At 40.9% G+C, this 12,500-nt stretch overlaps 1 protein-coding gene across 1 annotated transcript in view; it reads left to right on the top strand.

The window, feature by feature from the left end:
* The first annotated feature begins 2,148 nt into the window (after nt 1–2,148).
* Nucleotides 2,149–12,500, top strand: part of hectd2 (HECT domain containing 2) — a 57,968-nt gene continuing 47,616 nt past the window's right edge. Inside the window, exons 1-8 of the mRNA XM_079689320.1 lie at nt 2,149–2,207; nt 2,715–2,850; nt 9,428–9,566; nt 9,862–9,964; nt 10,118–10,207; nt 10,658–10,722; nt 11,787–11,832; nt 12,463–12,500. The exon at nt 12,463–12,500 is cut by the window's right edge and continues 72 nt beyond it. Coding sequence (XP_079545446.1) covers nt 2,811–2,850; nt 9,428–9,566; nt 9,862–9,964; nt 10,118–10,207; nt 10,658–10,722; nt 11,787–11,832; nt 12,463–12,500 — 521 coding nt within the window. The 5' untranslated portion in view covers nt 2,149–2,207; nt 2,715–2,810. The remainder of the gene's footprint in view (nt 2,208–2,714; nt 2,851–9,427; nt 9,567–9,861; nt 9,965–10,117; nt 10,208–10,657; nt 10,723–11,786; nt 11,833–12,462) is intronic.

Consider the following 12,500-nt stretch of genomic DNA (forward strand, 5'->3'; position numbering starts at 1 on the left):
GGTCTTCTTTGTTATTTATTGAGTTTTAAAACAAATGAATAACGACTCTATATAATCATATAATAATGAAAAACGTAGTCTCTCATTTGCTCCCCCTCTTCTGAGAGCCCAGCAGCTGATCTCTGAGCAGGAGAGGTGGGGAGAGGCGGGGCTATTGCGTCATCGTTATCAGGACATGGTATAGGCGTAAACACGGAGCCGTTTGCCCCCAGAGAGCGTTTCGTTTGCAGATCACCTTGGGACCCGTTATCGTTTTCTGCGTTTCCGTGTCGGCCTCGTGTGGCCGAGCCGTCTATCTGAGAACTATAGCAGATACGACCGTTATCATCCTCGTGTGGCCAGGGCTTAAGAGATGTCCCGCCCCTTAGCCTATCCCGTACCATGTGCGCTAGCTAATAGGAGTGTGAGTACTACACAGTGATGTCACTATGTGCTGGAAGTAAACAGAGGGATTTTAGCCTTTGCAGACCCTTTACATGCACTAAAACACATAGAACACATCGAACACCCTACAGGAGAGGGGAAAGCATAGTAGGGCCCCTTTAAGATCATTTAGTACTTTAGTTTTATTCGTGTGGAAAAAGTGATGCCCCTGCAGCAGCGCCTGATGATGTAACCTCTGTGTTTTTAAATGTTGTATTTCCAATAATGGTGGATGATAGAAGTATTACAGTGTTAGTAAAAACCTAAAAGGAGCATAGTGTTTGTTGTAAAGTATCAGATGTTGTCTCTTCTCTGTAAACTGTTCTAATACTTTAAGAGTGAATCTAATCTTCTGCTGCCTGAATCTGCTTCATGGTTTCCACTCTCTTTGCTTCATTTGATGTGTTTTTAATCCAGCAGGTGAACCTATATGCTCATAAAGCAGTGTGTGTGAGCTGAACTGTTGCCTCTCGCTGGTTGCTTGATATCATCTCCATTGTGTCAGGCAGCAGGAATGTGCGGATCAGATGGTTTTTTTGTCTGTCATTGGAAATGTCATAAAGTGTCTGCATGCGTTCACTTTCTGCAGCTCCTTAGAAGTTTCCGCGTCCCTCGAGTTTTACATCTGAGGAAATTCAGGCTCAAAGGTTGTTTAAAGAAAAGCTCCGACATACAGCGGGCTGTCATTGCATCGCGGACCAATAAAAAACAGGAGAATTGGAGACAGCTGGTGTTCACTGAAGGGTGTTTCGTACCTGAGACAGAAAGTAAAACAGCTGCTGTTTCAGGGGTTTAAAATCTCAATAACACACATTTCCAAACAAGATTTCTATAAAAGATTTCAGTCCAGGTATCTTGAATGTGTTTGGTCTAGTGCTGATGTTTTGTTTTTTACATTTACATCTCACTTGTTAGACACTTTTTATCCGAAGCGATTTCCATACTCAATACTGTGGACAATCCCCACAGGAGCAATTTGGGGTGAAGTGTCTCAGGGACACAACGACATGCTGACTGCAGTGGGGTTTGAACCTGAAAACCAAAACCAACGCACAACCCACTGCGCCACACACCTCCTGTTCGTTCCGCCTCTCTGATATCTCCTATAATTCTGTCATCGCCCTTTTTTGTTTACGGTACAGCAGTAGTATTGGTGAAGTGATGGAGGCAGCATCTCCCGGGTTCCCTCCAAAAAAAGACAAAGGAATTTTTCCCAAATGTTGTTTTAATTCTGCTTTTATTTGCAGCTGCACTCTGATCGTGTACAAACAATGGCTCTTAAACATGCTTCCAGTTAAGTGAAGAAAGAAAGAAAGGCTTCTGATTTGCATAACTCAGTTCAAAAGACAATGGAAATTATCCCCCAAAATGTTTTAATTCTCGTTTTATTTGCAGTTGAATCTGAAAGAAACGCTGATTGTGTGTGTGTGTGTGTGTGTGTGTGTGTGTGTGTGTGTGTGTGTGTGTGTGTGTGTGTGTGTGTGTGTGTGTGTGTGTGTGTGTGTGTGTGTGTGTGTGTGTGTGTGTGTGTGTGTGTGTGTGTGTTCGTTCTGTCAGTAGCGGCTGCTGTGCATCTGTTGATTTTCCAAAGCTTCTCTCCTCCTCCTCCTAAAAAAACTCTCCATCTCTCTTTTTTACTCGCATGGTTTCAAGTCCTTTTCTTATTGTTCTCTTTACTTTCTAACCTCTCACATCTCACCTTCCTCCATTCCCTATCAACTCTTCCTCCTCTTCCTCTTCTTGCTCTTCTTGCTTCAGCGTGCAGAGGGGTGAAAGAGCAGCAGGTGATGAAGAGATAATGAACGTTATATGAGATAGATTTTTATTTTATTGGACGTGTTCTTGTTCTGGTGAGAAACCTCAATATCCAGAGAGTTTCACTTTGTGGGGTATTTTTAAAATGTATTTTAATTTAGATGTCATTTAGTTGTATTTATTCTTATCTTATTATTTGTGTTATTGAATTTTATTCTCATTTTATTGTTATTTGATTCCTTTTTTATTCTTATTCTTGTTTTCCTTTTATTATTTTATTCATTTGGTTTACTCTCAACTCAATGTTTTAATTTTGCTTTGAATTTAATTGTGTTTATTTGATTCTGGTTTTATTCAGTCTCCGGTTTATTGACTCCTACTGTATTTCTGTTCATTATTTTGTATCAGTCACAAAGTTATCTGGTTTTACCTTTTTGTGTATGAAAAGTGCTATAAATAACGTTTGATTGATATAAAGCCTCATTAGAAACTTCTCTGCTCTTCGTGGTGATGATGGCTTCTTCCTGTTCTTCCAGGGTTTCGGGCGAGGAGCGAAGCAGCCGTTCCCGTCGTTGGGAACGTTCATTTCCACTCTGAACCAGAGAAGAGACGCCGCGGGGCGAGGAGGATTCATGAAGGGAACTCTGAGCGGCAACCAGTGGCTCCGACACGGTGAGTCAGACAATAATTATCTACTTCGGTTGCTAACAAGTGTCGAAACGAGATGACTTAACGTCATCACACCCAAGGTTAGCCTCCTTTAGCTTAGCGGTGGTGAAGTGAAGTCATGTGACCGTGCTGTAGTTCCTTTATAGCCCAACATTAGCCTCCTTTAGCTTAGCGGTGGTGACGTGAAGTCATGTGACCGTGCTGTAGTTCCTTTATAGCCCAACATTAGCCTCCTTTAGCTTAGCGGTGGTGACGTGAAGTCATGTGACCGTGCTGTAGTTCCTTTATAGCCCAACATTAGCCTCCTTTAGCTTAGCGGTGGTAACGTGAAGTCATGTGACCGTGCTGTAGTTCCTTTATAGCCCAACATTAGCCATGAATCAACTTAGTACCCAAGACACAACACATCTGTACCGGGAAAAATAAGTGTATACATTGTAGAATTTCATCTCAACACGTAGCATGTAGAATCAAATCATACAGTATATGGACTTTAAAGCAACAGTACTTTCTTTCTTTGCCTCAGTATACTATATGCAGTGTGTCATTATGGTGCGTTCACTGTCTGCAGGACGTAATGATGTGTGACTTCCTCTGTTTACACTACGCTTGATGTATGTGCTCTCTCTCTGTTTATGTTGAGCTTCTAACATGGCAGCGTCTCCTCAACGGAAAGTTCTCAGTGAGCGAAGACGAAGTCAAGCTGTTCATGTTTTCCACTGAAAGAATCTCACAGCATGCAGAAAATCACAAGGTCACAAACTGCTAATTAGACCGTGAGAGGCGTTTTTATGGGGCTGAAATGAAGCGTCTATTTTCAGTTTCACAGCTCGAGAAGAAACTCTGGATTCTAGGTAGAAATGACTGCGTTTTTAGACAGAAAGGACCTTTAATGAAAGCAAACATATAAATAAAAGGTGACTAACATGTCATGAGGCGGCATTTTGTTTATCCTCCGTCAGCGTCTTTTGAGATGAAAGGGAACGTGACTTCCTGTTGAAGGCGAGGTTATTTTCTGACTCTGTGAGAACGCTCACCGGCCGCTTGTCACCACGGCTCCTGATGCCAGAATAATTATGCAAACCTCCGCCCCAAATGAAAACCATATGAAAGTGAAAACACACACACACACACACACACACACACACACACACACACACACACACACACACACACACACACACACACACACACACACACACACACACACACACACACACACACACACACTGTCGTCCGGCTGCTGGAAATTCACCACAATTAGCCACTTCATCTGTAACGTATTACAGGAGGTTTGTATTGTTATGGTTTCATGTGCTGAGGCTTCATATCAAGATATAAAAACAACAACGACACCTTTTGTAGAAATAGTAAGCTTTTCTTGTTTATTAAAAACTACTGGTCTCAGCAGGGAAACTTTGGCGTATTGGAAAGAGGGAAATAGCAGAACATTGATTAAAAATGTAAAGGTCATCTACTGTCTCGGTTTGACTCTCTTTTAAACATCCCTGTCTTCCTCTACGTAAGTGTTTGCCTTGTACCTGAAATGACTAGGTTAGCTACATTAGCTAGCTATCTTACATAAGATCTGCAGTAACATCAGAAGGAGTCATAATAATAATAATAATACATGACACTTATATAGCGCTTTTCTAAAAACTCAAAGACGCTTGTCATGTGATCACATTGTTAAAATAAGCCCATAAAACATTTTTGGCAAGTTTCCAACAACAATGGCCGACGTCCTGTTGGGTTTACGATATGACGCCAAGAGGCTTTTTTGTGGGTCTCACCGTGCTTCATATGTCTTCCATATTTCAGACCTGTAGGTGAAACCACAACGAGGGGCTCCATTTTAGCAAATGTGTTAGGGGCAAGCCCCTAGGAAGGACTCAGTCACTGGGCCCAGAAAGACTTTTCCCCATTGACTAACATTGGGAAAGAGACGTCTGTAAATCAGCGGATACTTTTTTTTAAACTAAGTAAACTACCCAGTATGAACTATTGTATAGCCCTTATTATAATCATTCGCTCCTTAAAGTTGTAAAATGCACTAAAAGCCGAATCTAGATTTATTTTCTGTCTCCATTCATTCTAGTGAGCCGAGAGTGGGAGCTCGAGGGGCAGGGCTTAATGACAGGAGGCGGGGCTTAAGGGGCACATCCTCCTTGAGGGCACATACGGGTTCTTCTGCTCTGACAGCCAGGCATGCTGGGTAATCTGTGACGTTTCGCTCTCTCAAAAGTTTGGCCATTTCGTCCTCATGAGCCAATGAGCAGCTCTCATAGGAAATAACGAGACCCCGCCTCCCACGCTGCATCCAGTTCTTATTATACATCCAGGTTTGGGGGTGCTATAGAGTCAACGATATTAAGACCCCCAGTTTATCAAATTTTCCATCACTTCTGACAAGCTTGCGAAAAAAACTCCAGCTTTTAAACACGTGAAGCCCGTCAGAAACATGAATCAATCGGCCAATTCTAACAACTTTAGGGATTTCAATCTGTCCCTTGTCCCTAATTAATGGCCGACGCTCGACAACAACACTTGAGGAAGGTTTTCGTCATCAACAGACATCACAGCTTTGTTAAATAGACGTTGGGGGAGGGGATCGTCCTTAGGGGTCTTAAAGGTGACTCATTTGATTAAAGGCTGTCATGGCGACCAACACTTGTTAGTGTCAGGTCTTAATTGGATGATGCACACGTTGACAAAGGAGGAGGGGGAGGAGGAGGAGGAGGAGAGGAAGAGGAGGAAGAAGAGGAGGAAGAAAAGGAGGAAGAGGAGGAAGAGGAAGAGGAGGAGAAATAATCCCAGGTTAATTTCTGCGTTTTGATCAATGTCTATCATAAGCTTATGTTTAGATTTGAAGATGAATTTGTTTCGGGAAGCCATGAACGGATATCGAACATACTCATTCACCTTTACTAGTAATATATAATATAATGTATGATGTCCTTTATTGGTTTGTGTTTCGTGTGGAACCTATATGCTGATCTATGATCTCAATGGGACCAATCTGGTTAAATAAAGGTTTGAAATGAAATGAAACTAGGAAAGTCTTTGCATGGAGATAATAGGATTTTAAACTTCCTTATTTTAATTTAAATTGTAATTGTCATATCTGATTTGATTATACAGTCAATTCTTATCATAATTTACACAAATACGATTTTATCTTGCTTAGTTTAGGATGTATTTTTTTATTTGTATTGTTGTTATTATATTGTTTTATTTTATTATCATTTGTATATTTGTTTTAATTTAGAAATTATTTAATTTATTTAATTTATTTAATTTATTTAATTTATTCCACACAGAGAATGAAAAACCTAACTAATGTAATAGGAAACGTCACAAAAGAGTCAAACACTTTGTACAGAGGACTTAAACACAGTAAAGCAACATTATATTTGAATAAAGGCTGTTATCATTTAAAGGAGACCCTCCTGTTAACTCAGATAAAAAGACATCTGCTCCTGTGATGTAACATCTGTCTCCTTTATCTGAACGAGCACCCACAATGCACCTGGTGATCCTCGTTTCCGTGGAGACGGGAGACAACAGAAGGCTAATTATAAGAGGGATGGAGGGTCTGAAGTGTGTGTGTGTGTGTGTGTGTGTGTGTGTGTGTGTGTGTGTGTGTGTGTGTGTGTGTGTGTGTGTGTGTGTGTGTGTGTGTGTGTGTGTGTGTGTGTGTGTGTGTGTGTGTGTGTGTGTGTGTGTGTGTGTGTGTGTGTGTGTGTGTGTGTGTGTGTGTGTGTGTGTGTGTGTCTTCTTGTCGCTCTGTCGTTCCTTGAGAGTTCTTCAGATGTTTTGATGTGTCTGCTTTGATTCATTTAATTATTTATTCCAGAATCGTTTTTCATCCTCCAATACTTATATACACCTGAACATCAGCAGGAGAGGACTCTTTAAAGTAGAGACACTACATACTGATATACACCTGAACATCAGCAGGAGAGGACTCTTTAAAGTAGAGACACTACATACTGATACACACCTGAACATCAGCAGGAGAGGACTCTTTAAAGTAGAGACACTACATACTGATATACACCTGACCATCAGCAGGAGAGGACTCTTTAAAGTAGAGACACCACATACTGATATACACCTGAACATCAGCAGGAGAGGACTCTTTAAAGTAGAGACACTACATACTGATATACACCTGAACATCAGCAGGAGAGGACTCTTTAAAGTAGAGACACTACATACTGATATACACCTGAACATCAGCAGGAGAGGACTCTTTAAAGTAGAGACACTACATACTGATATACACCTGAACATCAGCAGGAGAGGACTCTTTAAAGTAGAGACACTACATACTGATATACACCTGAACATCAGCAGGAGAGAACTCTTTAAAGTAGAGACACTACATACTGATATACACCTGAACATCAGCAGGAGAGGACTCTTTAAAGTAGAGACACTACATACTGATATACACCTGAACATCAGCAGGAGAGGACTCTTTAAAGTAGAGAGACTACATACTGATATACACCTGAACATCAGCAGGAGAGGACTCTTTAAAGTAGAGAGACTACATACTGATATACACCTGAACATCAGCAGGAGAGGACTCTTTAAAGTAGAGACACTACATACTGATATACACCTGAACATCAGCAGGAGAGGACTCTTTAAAGTAGAGACACTACATACTGATATACACCTGAACATCAGCAGGAGAGGACTCTTTAAAGTAGAGAGACTACATACTGATATAGACCTGAACATCAGCAGGAGAGGACTCTTTAAAGTAGAGAGACTACATACTGATATACACCTGAACATCAGCAGGAGAGGACTCTTTAAAGTAGAGACACTACATACTGATATACACCTGAACATCAGCAGGAGAGGACTCTTTAAAGTAGAGACACTACATACTGATATACACCTGAACATCAGCAGGAGAGGACTCTTTAAAGTAGAGACACTACATACTGATATACACCTGAACATCAGCAGGAGAGGACTCTTTAAAGTAGAGACACTACATACTGATATACACCTGAACATCAGCAGGAGAGGACTCTTTAAAGTAGAGACACTACATACTGATATACACCTGAACATCAGCAGGAGAGGACTCTTTAAAGTAGAGAGACTACATACTGATATACACCTGAACATCAGCAGGAGAGGACTCTTTAAAGTAGAGACACTACATACTGATATACACCTGAACATCAGCAGGAGAGGACTCTTTAAAGTAGAGACACTACATACTGATATACACCTGAACATCAGCAGGAGAGGACTCTTTAAAGTAGAGACACTACATACTGATATACACCTGAACATCAGCAGGAGAGGACTCTTTAAAGTAGAGACACTACATACTGATATACACCTGAACATCAGCAGGAGAGGACTATTTAAAGTAGAGACACTACATACTGATATACACCTGAACATCAGCAGGAGAGAACTCTTTAAAGTAGAGACACTACATACTGATATACACCTGAACATCAGCAGGAGAGGACTCTTTAAAGTAGAGACACTACATACTGATATACACCTGAACATCAGCAGGAGAGGACTCTTTAAAGTAGAGAGACTACATACTGATATACACCTGAACATCAGCAGGAGAGGACTCTTTAAAGTAGAGAGACTACATACTGATATACACCTGAACATCAGCAGGAGAGGACTCTTTAAAGTAGAGACACTACATACTGATATACACCTGAACATCAGCAGGAGAGGACTCTTTAAAGTAGAGACACTACATACTGATATACACCTGAACATCAGCAGGAGAGGACTCTTTAAAGTAGAGAGACTACATACTGATATACACCTGAACATCAGCAGGAGAGGACTCTTTAAAGTAGAGACACTACATACTGATATACACCTGAACATCAGCAGGAGAGGACTCTTTAAAGTAGAGACACTACATACTGATATACACCTGAACATCAGCAGGAGAGGACTCTTTAAAGTAGAGACACTACATACTGATATACACCTGAACATCAGCAGGAGAGGACTCTTTAAAGTAGAGACACTACATACTGATATACACCTGAACATCAGCAGGAGAGGACTCTTTAAAGTAGAGACACTACATACTGATATACACCTGAACATCAGCAGGAGAGGACTCTTTAAAGTAGAGACACTACATACTGATATACACCTGAACATCAGCAGGAGAGGACTCTTTAAAGTAGAGAGACTACATACTGATATACACCTGAACATCAGCAGGAGAGGACTCTTTAAAGTAGAGACACTACATACTGATATACACCTGAACATCAGCAGGAGAGGACTCTTTAAAGTAGAGACACTACATACTGATATACACCTGAACATCAGCAGGAGAGGGACTCTTTAAAGTAGAGACACTACATACTGATATACACCTGAACATCAGCAGGAGAGGACTCTTTAAAGTAGAGACACTACATACTGATATACACCTGAACATCAGCAGGATATGTCCTCTTATGAAATAATTGACTTTTAATTGATTCCCCCCTCCAGCGTTCTAATGATCGTTGCTCTTCTCTTTCTGAGTTAATTGTTTCTTGTGTTTCCTCCTCAGGGAGAGATTTGCCTCCCATCTGCATCGATGTTCGTCAGAGGCAGCGTCTCTCCATCGACACTCTCCCCCCTGAGGTCAAAGCGCCATTCCCCTGCGACCCAATCATCCCCCTCCGCACCAAGACCACCAAAGAGTTCCAGTCAGTTCCCATATACACAACAACAACAACAACAACAACAACAACAACAACAACAACAACAACAAGTGTACCGCTTGTAAAAAACAAGATTTTTTTTCATTTAGTGTAAAAGCAACATTCTCTGTTGTGTGTGTGTGTGTGTGTGTGTGTGTGTGTGTGTGTGTGTGTGTGTGTGTGTGTGTGTGTGTGTGTGTGTGTGTGTGTGTGTGTGTGTGTGCTGTGTGTGTGTGTGTGTGTGTGTGTGTGTGTGTGTGTGTGTGTGTGTGTGTGTGTGTGTTTGTGTGTGTTTTCCCAGAGAGGACATGGAGCGAGCCGTCCAATCAGGCGACTGGAAGGAGGTCCGAGAATTTTACCTGACCACCTTTGACTCCTTCATAGAAATTAACGCTGCCTTCAAGGTATGACACACACACACACACACACACACACACACACACACACACACACACACACACACACACACACACACACACACACACACTTCAGACCCAGATCTCGTTCTCCTCCTTCCCGACATCGACCTGATTTGAAATCCTATGATTTTTTCCCAGCGGGAGGCGAACGCATCTTTCAACACCATCGACGACTCGGGAGTCAACGCCAAGTTTGTCAACGCTGTTTACGACGCACTGCTCAGCACGGTGAGCACACGCACGTACACACACACACACACACACACACACACACACACACACATACACACACACACACACACACACTCACACACACACACACACACACACACACACACACACACACACACACACACACACACACACACACACACACACACACAAAGATGACAGGATATGATCTATTTTCTCTCCAAATATTCAAGTTGTAATCGGTATAGACGATATAGAAAATGTCCAAGATGTATTAAAGTTATTTAATTGAGATAAAATCCCTTAAATAAAATAGAAGTAATGGGATCAGTGCTCGATTTTGGAATAAAAAAAAAATGTAAAAGGGGAAGAAAGAAGTACATATAAAATAATTCAATCATCAATTATCTTTAAATCAATTGAACCCAAAACCCTTCAAGCTGTAAGCGCGTAAAGGTTAGATAAACATGTTCTCTCTATGTTCAGCCTCAGGACATCCAGAAGTCGGTGCTGAAAGGAATCATCAACAGTCTGCTGAGGGAGTGGAAGGGGTGAGACAGACCTTTCACATGTTGTGATGCATAGGGTTAAAGAGGCAGAGCTGGGAAGTAACTAAGTACTTTCACTCAAGTACAAGATCTGAGTACTTCTACTTTTACTGAAGTATAAGATCTGAGTACTTCTACTTTTACTGAAGTATAAGATCTGAGTACTTCTACTTTTACTGAAGTATAAGATCTGAGTACTTCTACTTTTACTGAAGTATAAGATCTGAGTACTTCTACTTTTACTCAAGTACAAGATCTGAGTACTTCTACTTTTACTGAAGTACAATATCTGAGTACTTCTACTTTTACTACAATATCTGAGTACTCCTACTTTTACTTAAGTACAATATCTGAGTACTTCCACTTTTACTACAAGATCTGAGTACTCCTACTTTTACTGAAGTACAATATCTGAGTACTTCCACTTTTACTACAATATCTGAGTACTTCTACTTCTACTCAAGTACAAGATCTGAGTACTTCTACTTTTACTGAAGTACAATATCTGAGTACTTCCACTTTTACGACAAGATCTGAGTACTTCTACTTTTACTCAAGAACAAGATCTGAGTACTTCTACTTCTAGTCAAGTACAATATCTGAGTACTTCCACTTTTACTACAAGATCTGAGTACTTCTACTTTTACTTAAGTACAATATCTGAGTACTTCCACTTTTACTACAAGATCTGAGTACTTCTACTTTTACTGAAGTACAAGATCTGAGTACTTCTACTTTTACTAAAGAACAAGATCTGAGTACTTCCACTTTTACTACAAGATCTGAGTACTTCTACTTTTACTCAAGTTCAAGATCTGAGTACTTCTAGTTTGACTCAAGTACAAGACCTGAGTACTTCTACTTTGACTCAAGTACAAGACCTGAGTACTTCTACTTTTACTCAAGTACAAGACCTGAGTACTTCTTCTTTGACTCAAGTACAAGATCTGAGTACTTCTCCTCTGTTAATAGGTAGCTTGTTGCTGCAGACACAGAATAACCAGTGTTTTAGCAGGAAAGTCATTTTTAATTGGCAGAGATTTATTCCAGATGCTTTTTGTTTTCAGGCCTCGGACAAAAGACGACCTGCGAGCGTATTTCATTCTGGTTCAGGTGAGACCGAAGCTCACTCAAAGCTTTCCTGGAATAATGATCAAACAGACTCACAATAAAAGGTGGAAGAAGATATTCAAAAAACAACAATATTAGATCAAAAAATTGAATAAACTACAAATATATAGCATTTTTACTAGCTATATATGTATCCTCCCTACGTGTGTGTGTGTGTGTGTGTGTGTGTGTGTGTGTGTGTGTGTGTGTGTGTGTGTGTGTGTGTGTGTGTGTGTGTGTGTGTGTGTGTGTGTGTGTGTGTGTGTGTGTGTGTGTGTGTGTGTGTGTGTGTGTGTGTGTGTGTGTGTGTGTGTGTGTGTGTGTGTGTGTGTGTGTGTGTGTGTGTGTGTGTGTGTGTGTGTGTGTGTGTGTGTGTGTGTGTGTGTGTCATCCTGTTAAGACTAAATGGACCTCTTTGGGATTATCTCACTTATTATTCCTTTTGCATCCAAACAGTAATCTAACACACAGAGCGCGTTGTGTTCTCACTCTCAAAGTGACTCACGTCTCTGAAAAACAAAACAACAGTCATTTAAACACAGCTGGATCTGATTAGTGTGTGTGTGTGTGTGTGTGTGTGTGTGTGTGTGTGTGTGTGTGTGTGTGTGTGTGTGTGTGTGTCTGTGTGTGTAGAACCCGCAGTACTCCAGCACCAGCACCTATGTGATCTA

This window comes from Notothenia rossii (genome assembly GCF_949606895.1).
Source record: "Notothenia rossii genome assembly, chromosome: 6".
Taxonomy (NCBI): Eukaryota; Metazoa; Chordata; class Actinopteri; order Perciformes; family Nototheniidae; genus Notothenia; species Notothenia rossii.